At 40.3% G+C, this 16,670-nt stretch overlaps 1 protein-coding gene and 1 long non-coding RNA gene across 2 annotated transcripts in view; one reads left to right on the top strand and one right to left on the bottom strand.

Moving 5' to 3' along the window:
* The first annotated feature begins 290 nt into the window (after positions 1–290).
* On the top strand, positions 291–3,846 carry LOC144588581 (uncharacterized). The gene is made up of 2 exons (XR_013544196.1): positions 291–845; positions 2,582–3,846. It is a non-coding gene; the product is annotated as an uncharacterized LOC144588581 (long non-coding RNA).
* The window catches only part of HAS2 (hyaluronan synthase 2), a 55,036-nt gene continuing 41,883 nt past the window's right edge, over positions 3,518–16,670 (bottom strand). The window contains exons 3-4 of the mRNA XM_020796512.3: positions 12,029–12,130; positions 3,518–8,311 (exon numbers count right to left, since the gene is read on the bottom strand). Coding sequence (XP_020652171.1) covers positions 7,385–8,311; positions 12,029–12,130 — 1,029 coding nt within the window. The 3' untranslated portion in view covers positions 3,518–7,384. The remainder of the gene's footprint in view (positions 8,312–12,028; positions 12,131–16,670) is intronic.

A 16,670-nucleotide genomic window follows, 5' to 3' on the forward strand; every position in this document is an offset into this window, starting at 1 on the left:
CAATAACAATAACAATAACAATAACAATAACAATAACAACAACAATAACAACAACAACAACAAAAACAACAACAACAACAACAACAACAACAATAATAATAATAATAATAATAATAATAATAATAATAATAATAATAATAATAATAATAATAATAATAATAATAATAATAATAATAATAATAATAATAATAATTTATTCTCATTGTAAGTATATACACAGTATACCCATACAATGAAATTCACAGACACCCAGAGACCAGACACATGCACACACATGCATCTGAATCAGCCTTTACAAGTCTCTGACTATGTCTCATATTTCCCTGGTGGAGGTTTATACGTTGGTTACTAATGATGCAGAACAGCTGGAAATAATGTACAGCTTGAACATGCTCCCTGATGAATGACAAATGTATTCTTCCATTGGTTTGTGGTCTCCGTGTGCAGAAGGTATGTCCTGGAATGGCCCACTGCTTCACATCAGGTAAAATGTTCTGAGGTTTTGCTAGGGTGTTGCTTCAGAGTAAGGGTGAACTCCTGTTATTTTAGATGCTAGCTAGGTTAGTAATAATAATTATGCACCATCAAGTCAGTTGCATCTTCCTCTACATTTATCTTAGAACTCTCCCTGGATTTATACCTAGATGTACTGAGATGTTGTTTCTGGATTTATCTGGTGGCACACGTGGATCATGCCATCTGCCTGAAGATACCTGTGAGGCACTCCAAGAACATCTGGAGACTCAATGTTGGAAACCATTCGGTTAAAGCGGCAGACTAGGACTTAGGAGGCCTGATCTCAAACCCCCAGTCAGCAACAGAAACTCACTGAGAAGGTGACACTGGTAAACCTACTCTTTCAAATATCTCACTTACCTTCTAAACTCTATTAAGTGTTACTGTAGAGTTGGGTGCAATTTAACTGCACATAACACAAACACAAACAGAGAAATGGGAAAGATCTTGTCTAAGATGTAATTGAGATGTACTGATGAGGGAATCAAGGCTGTTTTGAGTGCCCACTTCTGAGTCCCATAACAACTCCCTAACCTTCTGGAAAGCAGCCCATTTATAAGAATAAAGTTGTGTTGTGGCAGGCTTTCGGGTGTTAGCTAAAATGGTTGTTACTGAGGAAAAATCCTCAGTAAGGAGGTGGAGAGTGTGAAGGTCATGGTGGTAAGTTCTGCCCTGATGTTGAGTGAGGAGATGAGGAATAGGGGACAGGAGAACATGGTCTGTGGAGATGGATCAGAGCATGGTGAACCATGGCTGCCTGGGCCACTACAGGGCGATGAGAATAGTGTTGGAGTGGCTTTGATGGAATTTGAGTATTCTCCTGAGGAGGAGAGGAATAGGCGAGAAAAGATAGATTAGATTTGTGGTCCAATTGATCATGAGCGCATCCCTGAGAGAGCCTGGGCCTATGCCTGCTCTGGAGCAATAGAGAGTTCATTTTGAGTTTTGGGACGTGGCAAATATGTCTATGCGAGGCTGTCCTCAGGGTTGCAAAAGCAGAGAAATACAGCTTGGTCAAGAGTCCATTTGTGGTAGGGGCATTAATAAGTCAAGGCACCACTATAGTAATTCAGATCTCAGAGGTCAAGAATGGGATGTAAACCTCCATCACGTTTCTAGACAGTGATGTAACGGGAAAAGAATCTGGCATCATTTTCTGACAGGTTGACAGATGATATGATGTCCTTCAGAAGAAGGGATTGAATCTCTTGGTCTAGTACCTCCAATGGTGATGTTAGAATGGTTCTGGTGTGTGATGAGTCTTTCTGGAGGTGATGGGTTGGGTAAAGCAGACACTGACTCTGAGTCACACACAGAGACTGAGCAACCCATGGATTTGGGGCTCGAATGTGCCGATTGGGAGATAACTGTCACCTCAGCCAAGATGTTAGCCCAAGATGGAGACTGGGCAAGGAGTGGAGACAGTGGTTGACTGGAAGGTGGTGGCATAAAATCATCATCCGGAGAGTCAAGGCAGATGGTTGGTCCTGTAAAAGAATTTTTGGAGTAATCTTGTCAGGTGCCGTAGATCTTTTAGCGGACTGGGAATCTGAAGAGGATTTCTTGGTCTTTTTAGGCTTGGAGTGTTCTGGTACCAAAGGAAGGTTTGGTACTGGTCTCGACTTGATAGTCGATGGTGAAGACTTAAATTTAGAAGTGGACTTAGACTTGGATTTAGAAGTTGGTAGCTTCATTGTCGGAGAAGCGGTGGACATCTCAGGGGATCCTTTGTGTGGCTGAGAAGTTTGGGACGCCTCCATAGTTTGTGCTGGGTGTAGAGAATGCTCCCAAAGGAAAAACAATCTAAAATGTTCTTCTCTGAGCTCAAGATCTTGTTTAGCAAAATATTTTGTAAAACTGGCACGTAGATGGCTGGTGAGACTCCCTGAGGCAAATAGTCAAAGATCGTGTCCATCTGAGAGGGGGATCTTCTTGGAGCACGAGGTCCACTGCTTAAATGGTGGTACAGAGGCCATAAATGGCATGGGGGAAAGGGGGTGATCCAAAGAGTAAGAAATAGCTCAAAAAGTCTCTTACAATTTCCTCTCTGTTATTTTTATTATAGGAAGAAATCGAAAGCAGTGGCGAACAGAGAGCTCAACAAGAGATGAAACCTCAGTGGTGACAAAAAAAAGAACTGAGGCAATCGCCAGGACGGGCGGACCACGTGTACTGGGGGGGCGGTCCTGGGGAACGCGTGATAAAGCTCTAGAATATTTCAGAAACCTCTGCGCAAGCGCAGATTAAACCCTATAGTGTGCATTTACAGACCATGAAGGAAAACCATTAATTCTGGTTCCTGTGGCTTCTCTACACTGTTGTTAAGTCTGGGTCACTTGAGAATGATATATGCAGGGATGGGGCAGAAGAATGAATGCCTGGTTCTGAATGTATGACAACCATTTTGGTTTTTTTCTGATTCAACTTACCGTATCCTTGTTTGGGAAGGACGACTGGAAGTGGTATAGCAACTTTGGGTGGGCAAAAGGGATCACCCAATTCCAGCAGCACATTAGCAGTATGTGTCTTCTTAGGTTTCAGCATCCTGGGTCAAAGCCCCAGATGCCCTATCTTAGTTATGACTCTACAGCAGGGGTCTCCAAACTGCAGCCTGCGGGCCACATCTGGACCACCTTGGCTTTTTTGTCCGGCCAAGCAGACGGGCGGGCATGCTTCCTTCGGCCTTCAAAAATATATGTTGTGGCCCTCACTCTGAAAAGTTTGGAGACCCTTGCTCTATACCACAGCCTTTCTCAACAGACATGGATAAGTCAGTGAGAAGGTCTTTTTACCTGTTTCCACCTGATGTGCTTCTAGGACTGATGGGACTGAGGGAATAGTTTCCCTAAAATGTCTTAAAACATCCAGGCAGATTTGTTAGGCAGAATATGAGTTTTTGAAACAGCCTGCATCCATAAATTGATCTCCCATGGTCAACCTGGGGCTCATCTCCTTTTGAAATATTTATACAACGTATAGGAAAAATACAAAATGCGCACAATCGTATCAAAAATATTTTATTTATTAAAGTAACAATTGTACTAAACAACCTATACTTGAAATGCATTGAATAATTGCTAGAATAAATACAGGCAATTAATTCAATCTCTTATAGAATGAGAGGATTTTATTTGACACTGAATGTTATTACCCCAAAGCTTTAATTTACACAGTATAAATAGTTACAAAGGAAAAGTCAAGTTTTTTCTTTTTTCTTTTTAACTTACTTTCTCCATTTGTGTGACTTGCTTGTTTTGTTTTCAAAATGTTTAATACTGATCCATTTGGTCACCGAAAAGGATCAAGGTCCACCCCCACCACTCTGTGTTGCAAGCATATATTAAGGTGAATTTGCAAGGAAATATGTTATTTCCATAACATCAGACAAACAAAAGGTAGTATGTGTGTTGCACATTCCACAGCAGAAAATGAAAATCAAACTCATATCTGCATTACAATGAGGACAAAAACATAACTTAGTTGGGCTTTTATTTTACCACAGGGTGTGTCCACATAAGAATCTGAAATAAAATGGATCCAAATATAATCCACAAGTATTTTGCTGATTCCCCCCTGAAAAAAAATTATTTAATAAACATTTCTCCTGTACCCCTTTGGCTAGACAAAAACTAAGCATCACTTTCCTCTTTTTCAAAACCAGATTTGCATATTTGGGTCTAGTTTAACAAAAAAAAAAAACCAACAAAATTTTGTGCATACCAATAAATAAGCAATTGGTCTAAATTCTTTCAGTGGAGACTGGAAACAAGTAGAATTACTGCCACAAAGACTTGTAGTAACTTCTTCTTTTGCTCCTTATAGACACACAGAGGTGTATCTAGACTATCCCTGCTATCAGGAATAAGTCCGATTAAACTCAGTGGGATTTATTTCAGAGGAGACCTGCAGAAGATTGTGTTGTAAGGTAACACATTTCAGTTCCATTGAAATCAATAGGCATCAAGTTGATAATAACTAACGTTTGACTGATGTCTATGTGACTAAAGTGAAAACGGTGTCAGGTTCTACCTATAAACCATTGCGAAAGCTAAACAATTGCCTAACATTCCAGTTTCCTACACTTTGTAAACCTTACATTTTGTTCTTGTCTGGAAAAGATAGCAAGATTAATGTCATACAATCTGAACAATCAGATTGTTTGGTTGTTCTGCCAGTTTTGAGCATTGAAGAAAAGGTGTGGTGTGTTCCTCCAAACCTAGGTTTGGTGTAAACACATTGATTTATTTCGGAATTTTCTAATTCCAAATCTGTTTTGAGTATCTCCCAGCATTGAAGGCTATGAATCCTTGAAGATGCATATCTGTTCAATCCACAGAATGTTGTATCTTTGCTTTCTGAATGAAAACTCTACAAATTCCATGCTTTAAAAATCAACCAATAGCTTTGAGATTACATTATATATGGTGCAACTTGGTGACAGTCATATGTCTATATTTCCATTTCTTTCAGAAGCATTTGTACCAAGCCTTCCTTATGCTTCAGTCTTGTACAAAAGTTCATTATTTATAAACATGGGATTCTTCTATCTAAAAAGAGGACACCATTCACTTTTGTGAACACCAGAAGCTACTCTGGCCATCAAAATGAATGGGGAAGTCATTGGTGGTGGAAAAGGTGAAGTAATAATAGATTTAAAGTTGAGCCACTGAAATTAATGAACTCTGAGTTAGCCATGAACAACTTAATTCTCATTGATTTCAATGAATCTTCTCTTCAGTAGGGCTAAAACTGGAATCATCCCTGAAGCAGGAGCTTTAAGCTACTCTTTTTTCCCCTCTCCCCATTAATTATAAGTAAAATTAAGTCATCCAGTTAAGAATATAACCTTAAACCTTCATTTTAGAAACTGAGGTGATAGAATTCTGGACTGTACAACTTTAGGGGAGGGGCATATTGGAAGGCCCTTATTTTAGAAGGTTCTTGAATGTTTTGAATATTTGTTATCAATGTGGTGCTCTCATGGCAACCCCATGAATGAGTGACCTTCTAAAGATCCTATCATGTATAGCCCTGCTTTCCAAACTCAAGACTGTGGCTTCCTTTATTGAGTCATTTGCTGATATTATTACAGTACGTGCCTGAGAAAGGCATGCTAAAACATTGTCCCTCTGGGCAAAGTTAATATATGTAGGGTGATTTTTCATATACAGGAAAAATAAAAATAAAAAATTTGATTCCACACCTGCATTATGAGGTGATAACAGATTATTTTGTTGCCATAGAAAATTTAAATTCTGCCACTGGTTTCTGAGTAGGGCCGAAAAGCCCTAAAGCTGAAATCTTGCGCCAAAGCTGTTCCAATTGTTCAGGGGAGATGCCAGACAAATTCATGAGGTCATCCAAGTTAACAGAAATTCTAAAATGGAAACCAAGAGATATGCTATAGTCCCACTGTTCAAATAATGATAATAAGAAATCTGATCAATACTGGGAGATCTTTTGTTAAAAATCAATAGAAAATGCTGGGTTCAGAACCAGATTCATGGGTGTGTGTGAGAAGAAGAGCTATTAAGGCATATTTTTAATCCTCAAATGTGCACTATCTGACAGGAGTTAATATTCCCTCTTACCACATTTCTGAGTGGAAAAAGATTGCACATATCTATCCCTTTGGCCTTGCTGGGCACAATCCCTCAGGAAGTTCTTAATGCTGTTAATCTGTTGAGGGAAGAAAGCTGTTTCTGTGAGGAAGCACCAGGGAACGGACAATCTTGGAAGAGGGCACAGACGACTGGAGCCCTGAACAAAGCATTTCACACTGCAACATTTTGTCGCAGGCCTCATTTGAATTGAGCAGTTGACCATTCATTTCAATGGGTTTTGTGCTGAAGAACTTCCTGGAGGATTGGGCTCTCCCTTGCGCACAACGATTTTGTCTCCAAAAACTAACACAAAGTTGGCATTTTTTGTACAAAATTAAAACCAAAAGCACATTCTTAAATACTTTTACAGAAATAACTATTCGTAAGTTTAAAAGTACAGAGAGAAGATTTATTCTTTCCATTGTGAAAAATATATAGATATATATAAAATCAGCATTCATTTTCACATTGTGGGCAAAGGTTTCGTTTGTTTTTAAAGGAGGCATTTTTTTTCAAAGCCTGTTTGAAATAGAAGAGAGACTGTAGGAATGTGGGGCGAGGAAGGAAAGAGTGTACTTTTTGGTGGATATAAAATACGAGATTGTTTTTTTTTTAAAAAAAATTGATAAAAAGTAAACAAAGTCAAATAATTACAATTATACAAAATAAAAACCACACTTGGTCATCAAACCTTATAAAAATTGACTTTGGAATTACAATTGACAGCCTAACACACAAACTTGTCGACGTACAAACATATACCAACAGGTACACCCACACCCGCTTACACACGCACACCCACAAAGACCTTCCTAGGTAAATCACAGAACAAGAAGTTCATAAATTAGGTTGCAAGGGGTTCCCAGATCCTTTGCTTCTGTCTCCAAGACTCCCTTTCTTCCATGCCCGTCCACATCAAGAGCATGACCAATGAGGTATATATAGGACGTTAACACTTTTGGGCATACGCACAACAGAAGAAAGTGCATCATCAGAGACTACCCACAGGAATGGGTTTAAATCCATGTGATTTCGTTTTCCCCTCCCCCCCACAAGGCACAATCACATATTTAGTTTTAGTTTTAGTTTGCTTTGGCATGGTCATGTTTTCGTTAATTTTCAGTTCCAAGCAGCAGTGATCCGTTTTTTCCTTGATGGTATCAAATTCAGTGCCACAAACCCTAGAAGGTTCATCATCAGGTCGCTTGAAAAACTTCCCATGGGCAGCCCGAAAAAAATAAAACGATAAAGACACAGTGGTCAAATCATACATCAAGCACCATGTCGTACTGTTCTTTCTTCCGCCTACCACATTTGGTGATGAGAACCAAGTACAAAGTCAAAAGCATCACCCAGTAGCACGCGTAAAGTATCGTACCGATAATCAGCACTGTTTGTTTGGATTCAGAAAATGGCTTTTTCGATTCCTTGTAGACTGTGAAAATAACACCACCTAAGAGGATTGTAAACCAAATGGACACTGGGATGAGCCCTATAAAATTGACCACAATTGTTTTTCTGCCTGATGTGCCCCATCCTGCCTTGTTTATCGTGGCGATTGCAAACATCTTGGCCGGAAGTAAACTTGACATGTACAACACAGAGTAAAGGGACATGAACACCATGACAATGTTCCCTCTAAGGCAGCTGGCGAAGGAAGACTTTATAAGGCCCACCAGCTGGACTGTCAACAAGAAAAGGAGAATGTTCCATAGCTTCCCTCGGTAGAAAAGCTGGATGACCGTGGCGATGAGAAAAAATGGGAAGAAACCGGTGATGACGGCCTCGTAGGTCATCCACAGATGATGCTTGTGGAACCACATTGCATTGTACAGCCACTCTCGGAAATAGGATTTACTCCAACGAGTTTGTTGGTTCAACCACCTGAGATATTCTATGGGTGTTTCAGTAAGGCACTTTGATCGAGCGGTATATTTCGTTGCATAGCCGAGGCTGAGGACTCGGTTGGTGAGGTGTCTGTCATCTCCAAAGCTACACTGGGATCCCATGAATTCTTGATTGTACCAGTCTTCCACAAATTCGTGCAGCAAGGAGTTTCTGTACATCCCCAAAGGTCCACTGATACATTGCACGCAGCCAAAGTACGACTGGCATGCCCTTTCAATGTTAAAGGCCATCCAGTATCTGACGCTGCTGAGAAAGGAGATCCACGAATCATACTTGTTCAAAATCTACAATAAAAACAGAAATTTTTAAAATAGTTTCCTAACAAAAAATAACATATGCTGGGTTTTAAAACGCCATGAGGTGAAGGCCACAAATATACTTCTGCCAACTACAATTCTGATTATTTTCTCTCCCATCACTCCACCCTATTTTTCATTATGAGTAATTTCCATTGTTTTGGCTTCCATATGCCTTATACCAATATTACATATATTGATGGAATGACTCATTTGTGGCTGTGGTTTTTGAATTTATGTTGTGGTAAAACCAGTGATTACACAGTGGCTTATCAGGAACTCCATAAAAAGATTAGCAAAGGCAGACAAGAATCTTTTAAAAACAGAACGACTTCCACTGCTCTTCTCCTGTAATGTGCCAGCACAAGCAAACGTCAGGCATAGTCCATATGCTGGAAATTTATTCCAAAAAGTATTTTGTTGAAATTTTAGTTCCAAGCCCCACATCCAACCATAGTGTAGTTACTGACAGAACTACTTTTCCAAGTCTTCACATTCTTGTACCTTAATAGCAAGTAAATTCCCTTTTTAGTTACACTTTTAAGAAAACATAAGGCATGGAACACATAACGCATTTTCCCAGAAAGGGCCCTGGGATGTAGCAGGACGATGGGCACTGTTTTTGATTGTTATAGAAGGACGTAACATTCCTAATTATTTAATTTGTTGCCATGGTGTTTGTATTGTCATAAGAATGTAAGAAAAGCCCTGCTGGATCAGGCCAAGGGCCCATCTAGTCCAGCTTCCTGTATCTCACAGTGGCCCCACCAGATGCCTCTGGGAGCAGACGTGACAACTAGAGACCTGTCTCCTGATACCCCTTCCCCTGCATCTGGCATTTTGAGGCACCATCCTTTTAAGCCTGGAGATTTTACGTCCCCATCATGGCTTGTAACCTGCAATGGACTTTTCCTCCAGAAATCTGTCCAATCCCCCTTTAAAGGCATCTAGGCCAGATGCCATCACGACATCCTGTGGCAAGGAGTTCCACAGACTAACAACACACTGGGTAAATAAATGTTTTCTTTTTTCTGTTTTCACTCTCACAACACTCAACTGGAGTGGATGCCCCTGGTTCTGGTATTGTGTGAGAGGGAAAAGAGCTTTCCACTTTATCCAGTCCCTGCATAATTTATAAATCTCAATCATGTCCCCCCCCTCAGGCATCTTTCCTCTAGAGCCCCAAATGCTGTAGCCTTTCCTCATAAGGGAGGTGCCCCAGCCCAGTCATCATTTTAGTCGCTCTCTTCTGCACCTTTTCCCAGTTCCAGAGTCATAAGACAATAAGGTATAGCATAAGGCAGTTGTGGATTTTCTGCCTCAGGTGCCCGTATAGCTTGCCTAGCTTCAGGTATGATGCACTTTGACATAAGTTAGTTGAGGGTGCCATTTGCTGTTCTGCTTCAGGTGGTAAAATGTCTTAGGCTAGCCCTGGTGTCTCTTCCCATCCACTGTGTTGTAGATTCGGCACACACAACACAGCACGAGGCAAAAGCATCACTCAAACCATGAGATACTCTTATTTTGCCATTTCAGAAAGCCATAGACCCTTAACTATGAAAACAAGTTTTTAAAAAGTCAGGTATAACATAAAATGGAAGGACAGATCCTCAAGCTGAGGCTCCAGTACTTTGGCCATCTGATGAGAAGAGAAGACTCCTTGGAAAAGACCTTGATGTTAGGAAAGTGTGACGGCAAGAGGAAAAGGGGACGAAATGGCTGGACAGTGTCTGCGAAGCAACCAACATGAAATTGACAGAACTACGGGAGGCAGTGGAAGATAGGAGGGCCTGGCGTGCTCTGGTTCATGGGGTCACGAAGAGTAGGACACGACTAAACGACGACGACGATAACATAAAATATTTAATTTTATTCTAGAACTCACTGAGTTAGTTGTAATGTAATGTTATTATTGTTACTAGGGAAACAAACTAATTGTAAGAAATTAGTTGTTTGTAATTAGTTATTTCCAATTTTCTGGATATGTTCTATGTCACGCTCTGGCTTCATAAAAAATCATTGAGACAACTGACAGGCCCATTTATAAATTGAGTACATGTCCCACAATGAGAGTTTAGAAATGTCTGTCTTTGAGCTGTAACTTACAGAACTTCTTAGTCAGGTTTGGGGGATTCTGAATCAATAGGTGCAATCCTGTTGGCACAGTTCCGCTGGCATAAACCAGATCAGGGCACAGGAAATTATTAATTTAAATTAACATGAAGCTTTCTGTCCCCTGTTTCTCCTTCTGAGGCTCCCCAGAGCTCCCTTTTGCCCTGAGGAAGATTTTGGAAACCTCAGGATGGGTGGCAGATTTATTAGTCAAAAATCACCACATGCCACAATATGGATGACTCCACTGTTTTAAAAGCTGAACTTCCTATGGAATACATTCCATAAGAACCACATGTAATAATGCCAGCAGTACTCCTCCTAATCCCTGATCATCATTTCATAGCCAAGCCTATTTACAAATACATTTGGATGAATTTTAAGCAAACAGGTCTCTGGAGCAAAGCTCAACGGACAACTGCATTGGCCATTTATCCTGCAATTTACTTTAGATCAGGCATTGAGGACTTTGAACTGAAGCCCAGTGACTACACACATCAACCCCAATCCAGGGAAGCCCTTTGTGGAATCATCTGTTTTGAGCAAGTAGTCATCTTTTTTTATTTAGCCAGCAGAAGAGGTTTAAAATTGTCCTGATCTGTTTCACATCATGTTTGTCTGCTTTCTGCCAATGTGATCTGATGCAAAGGGGCACTTTCTCCTCAACTGGGCACCCCTTGTCTCCATACCATTTTTTTTAAAAAAAAGTTTGCACTCAGCACAAGAACAGATTTTCACTAGGGGACTTAGGAGAGATGGACAGAGAGAAAAGAGGTGGAAATAGCCAATTAGCACATGTTAGCACCTAATGGCAGCTTCTGCTATTGGCGGTCAGTGCAAATCAAGCTCTCTCTTGCCTCTGCCCCTGCTGACTCCTGCAAATTGTCATCTGGACAACTACAGCAATTTCACCAATGGAGAGCCAATTTCCAGGGGCAGGAATCACAAAGAATCCTCACTGTCTTGTTGCACCCTCTCATTTACGCTTTACAGAATAGAGGAGGGGATTGTTTGGTTATTGCAGAAAGAAATAGCACATATGTTGTGTGATTGTATTGCATGTAGAAGCAACACATCTGTTTCACTTCTTGTAAATATATGGATCAAGCAGCTTTGATGTCTAGTGGTTTCTTGACTCGTGCTTTCAGAGAAAAAATGCACTCGTAGTCAAGATTGGTAGATTCCTGGGATATGAACTTTGTGTATGAACATTCCAATTATGGAACTTCTCCCCACAAAGGAATTGAATTTGGTTCCTTGTTCATCTGCCTATAAAACAGGCAATAAGGACCGTTTTGTTCTGTTGGGCTTTTAAGACTGTGTAATGTTTTGTCACTTTTCAATTTTAATATCACACTCAAACGTGCTTCTTCAGTTTGTTGATGTGCAAGTGTGGCTTTAATGACTTTTTAATTATGCATTGCTTTAACCAGCTGGTAAGCAGAATGTGTAACTCGCCGATTTAATAAATAATATGTATTTGATATTTTCCTAGTTAAAAATTAATATTTGCAAAAAAGGTAAAATTGAAGTTGAAGTGATCCTAAATGTGGGAAAGGGTTTTGATGAAAAGTCTAACATGTTTATATTCACCTGTACATCTCCCCCAACACCTCCAACCATTGGATCTTCTTCTAAAACCTTTACCATTTCCACGGATGAAGCTGGATCAAGCATTGTATCAGAATCACATACCTGTTCAAAAGAAAATAACATGGAATTACTAATGATACCAGTGTCAGGATCATTGAAAAAGAAAAGTAGTAAGCAAGGAAGCAATAAAATGACCTATTCCATACCCACTCATCATATGCATATAATGATCACAATTTCAGTGTTCTGTGAGTGCTGTTAATGTCACAGAACCAAATCCAATACAAAAGGCAATTGAACGATGGGATTTATTATATAAATGGCTTGAGTCACCAGACAGAGCTTGAATAACATAGAATTAAATTAAGATGTAACTGTAAGTTGAAACCTGGAGGGCAATCAAATTGTAAAAAGGTGCAAAGTGGACCTGATATTGCAACGTGAACAAACAGATTGGATGACAGAACATTTTATGTTCTCCTTCCTCCTCTCTCTCTTTCCCCCCTACAACCCCCTCTACCTTTTGTATTCCTTACCTTATTCCTAGTTTTTAAAAATAAAAAATAATTTTTTAAAAAATGTCACAAATCTAAGTAAGCTATTTCTAATTCTTCAGCAGTGAGTGGAAGGATGTGGGAAATTCATATAAAAAAATCATGAAATGAAGTTGGTACAATGAAATTTAAAAGGCTGACAATTGGGATTCGAATTCACATGAAGAAAATGAGAACTGCAACACCTGCATTTTTGAACTGCAGATTTCAAAACATGCCTGTTTTCAAAGGGAGGGTTCAAATCCATACCTCCAGATGTGTAATCATCTGACCCAACTCATTGGGGAAAAAATCCACTCATACAAAATTTACATCGTTCCTTCTTTTCTAATCAGACACGTGGGCACTTCATTTAAATCAAAGTAGCCATGCAACGACTGTAACTACAAAGGAACCATGTGCCACTTTTGAACTTCCAGATGTGGTTGAACTACAATTCCCATCCATGCACCCCTGGCTATGCTGTTAGCGCTGATGGGAGCTGCAATCCAACAGTATCTGACCAGCCCCAAGTGGCCAAGCCCTGTTATAATGAGAGTCTCTTCTCAGATCCTGATGTATTTATTTTATTAGGACGGGAGATCAACCAATTTGTAGCAAGGGAAGTGTTGCTGAAATGGAATGCCGAAACACAACTTTCTGGGTGTTCTGCACTTTTCCTGCCCCCACTTGACAGAAGAACACCGGATGCATTTGGTGCCCTCGCTTGAGACGTTTCCTGATGTCGCCTGTGGGGAATGAATGATGAGTGAATCTACAGATGCTTATAAAAATTGGCTGAGGACCAGGGAAGATACATGATAGCCTTTCTTAACCACTGAAGGTTTAACCATTTCGTTGTGTGTGTGTGTGTGTGTGTGTGTAGATTCTGCTTTGCAGATCTCTTTGAACTTAGCTTCCATGGGGCTGTGCAACATAAAACATTTTATTTATACAGAACTGCTTCTCATATTCTTTTAAGGCTTTTCTGCTTTCAGTTCTAGCATGTGTGAAATGTATTACAGGAATGGTGTTTCTTCTCTCCTTTGGGAAAAAAAAAGTTGTAAATATTATGCATATGAGGAAAGTGTTAATAAGTGTCTGCAATCTTGACTACAATTCTTGGTTTTCTGGGCAATCTAAGGCAAAGTGTGCTGCTTATAGACTGTCCCATAGCACTTAGAGCACTCTTTGGGCGGTTTACAATTTAATATTGCAGGCTACAGATTGGGTACTCAGTTTACCAGCCTCAGAAGGACAGAAGGCTGAGTGAACCTTGAGCCAGCTACTTGGGATTGAACCCAGGTCTTGGGCAGAGTTTTGGCTGCAGTACAGCAGTTTAATCACTGTGCCAGGAGGCTCTTGACAACTTTTCTCACAACCTAAAGGCATGTAGAGTTTAGCATGAGCTGCTAAGGTTCTCCTAAGTCTTTTTTATGGCAGTGAAAACTTCCTCTGAAGGCTACCATTAGGAAATGCCACCTTTGGAAACAGCCCTTGGAGCTATTTCTCCAATACAGACGGGCAATTCTGGCAGGACTGAGGACCAATATTCAGCTCCTGGCTCCTGGGACATACTGACCCCTAATGTAAAGAATGGGGAAAAAAACTACTTGAAAACTAGAGGCTTGTAAAATATAGCTACCTGAAGCTTCTTTTGTTGTTCACAGCCCTCAAATTTCACAGCAAAAATTCCCTTTACCTCAGCTTCCATCCACAATTGTCATTGATGACAGTCACTAGGAGAAGTAAATCGCTTCTTTAAAAGGCTGCAGATGCACTTCCATGCATATTGTTTAACATTAAAAATACAATTTATTCAAAAACCTTTGTTCCATCCTTTTTATTTGGGGGGTATTCTGGATATTTTGTGCAATCCCCAGAGGATCTGAGAAGTCTAAAATTGTTATTTAAAGGCTCAAAGTCGCTCACCTCTGTTTGCCCAGTTTTTAGTCTCTCCAGGCCAGGGCCAATAAAGACCTTTATCTAATACCCTACAGATCTAAAACTAGTCTGTTGATAATTCTGAGCAAGATGGATCAATATTCTGACTTGTTCTTCCAAGAAGCTACCTCCTTTACTACCATATTGTTCTCACTATGGTCCAGTTGGGCTGAGAAATATCCTCTGACTTTCATAACCAAAAGATGGGATTTTAGGCCCATTACTCATGAAGACACACGATGGCTAATTCACTCTCCATGCACAACTCAAACACAAGCTGTGGCTTGAAGCATAGAAGGCCTTTGACAAACTAGGCTGTGTGTTCTTAGACAAAACTTTGGCCAGAAGAACCATCCTGTATCATTTCACTCTTTGTCTCTCTGACTGAATAAATCTACATCACCATATTTTTCGGTGTATAAGTTGCCCCCATGTATAAGACTTCCCCCCACTTTTCTAACCCAAAATTTCTTTCTTTGCAAAATGCTGCTTTCCCCCTCACAAAAGGTGGAGGGGGAAAGCAGCTTTTTGCAAAGAAAGTGGAGGGGGAAAACACTTTCCTCGTAAGAAAGTGGAGGGGAAGTGCTTTTCCCCTCACTTTCTTTGCAAAAAGCTGCTTCCCCCTTATCAAAAAGTGGAGGGGAAAGGACTGCCCCCGCTTTTCCCCTCCACTTTTTGCGAGGGGAAAGCAGCTTTTTGCAGAGAAAGTGGAGGGGGAAATCACTTTCAAGAAAGTGGAGGGGGAAAGAAGGAATCGCTTTCCCCCTCCATTTTGTTGCGAGGAAAGTGCTTTTCCCCTCCACTTTCTTTGCAAGGAATCACTTTCCCCCTCCTTACTTCCGTGTATAAAACGACCCTCAATTTCTCCTCTAATTATTTTAGGGAAAAGTGTCATTTTATACGTGGAAAAATATGGTATATAGTTACACAAATTTGATATCACTCTCCTAATGTCCATATCACAACAAGCACTAAACATAAATCTGCTAAAATAAATGAATGCTTATAAAGTGAGTTACTGAGTTTACTTTTTCAGCAATACAAGACTTAGACTGGCAGTGTGCTGGTGTTCATGTAAATATAGCCATGATAGTAAGGAGGCCATTTGTACCTGGTTGACAAGGTGCTGAGAGGCATCTTAGTTGTGCAATAAAGCACACAACTGGCCGTGCGATCCAACACCTCATCCACAATTCCCTTGCCAAGTTACACAAACATGACGCAAGTACAAAGAGGCTTCTGGCTTATGCAGTTGATGGTATGTGTAATATCAAATGTCAATTAATGTAAGTATTGATATAGACAATGGGAATGTGGAAAATGTTTCGGGGGAAACATATTTGAAAGCCCTATGGAAAATAAGCAAAAGGAAGAAACTGTTCTCTTTTTCCAAGAGTGTGGGAAAATATCTAAAGCCAAGAGAACTCTTAAGTAGCATGAGAACTATACAGACTGTTTCCCTGCCCAGAGCATGATTAGCAACAGGGGCACCAGATTGGTGAAGACTGCCTTAATTACTGAAAAGTGATACAGAACTGGCATATCACCACCGGCTACCGCGTTGGGTTTATATTAAAAAGGCTTGGACCTGAAAGCCTGGTTTGACCATAAAAACGTCATGGGAAGCAACTTTCTGCAAGTTGACGTATCTTAACAGATAGTTCTCAACTTCTTCTCCCTATATGTTGTAGGATTAACTCTCTCACCGCCCCCCAAATAAAGCCCATGTCTATGGGCTCTGGGAATTGAAGACTGACAACAGCTGGGGATTATGACATGAGAACAGCCTTTTTCATAGGGCAATTGCAAAGACACACTGGGAGTAGAAGACTATATGCTGTATGTTAGAAGGCAGGATAAAATGCCATAGATATATTAATTGACTCAACATTTAACTCACAAAAGACATTTTGGTCCAAGCGTAAGATGCAAGGCATCCTCCATGTTTCAAAGCCGCACATCACTTTTGATTCCTCTCCTTAGGCTTCAACGTTCTAGCTTAGCAATGGTGTAAAGATTATGGCAATTTCTGAAACCTGATGGCCCATTGGAACGCAATCTAGATGTGGCAGGCCTCTTGAAGATGAACTTAAGTTGTGATTTTTATCTATTTATTATGGAATTTCAAGTTGGTGTGGAATTTTCTCTCAGCTCTTAACTCATCT

The sequence above is a fragment of the Pogona vitticeps genome, chromosome 4, assembly GCF_051106095.1.
Source record: "Pogona vitticeps strain Pit_001003342236 chromosome 4, PviZW2.1, whole genome shotgun sequence".
In the NCBI taxonomy this organism is placed as follows: Eukaryota; Metazoa; Chordata; class Lepidosauria; order Squamata; family Agamidae; genus Pogona; species Pogona vitticeps.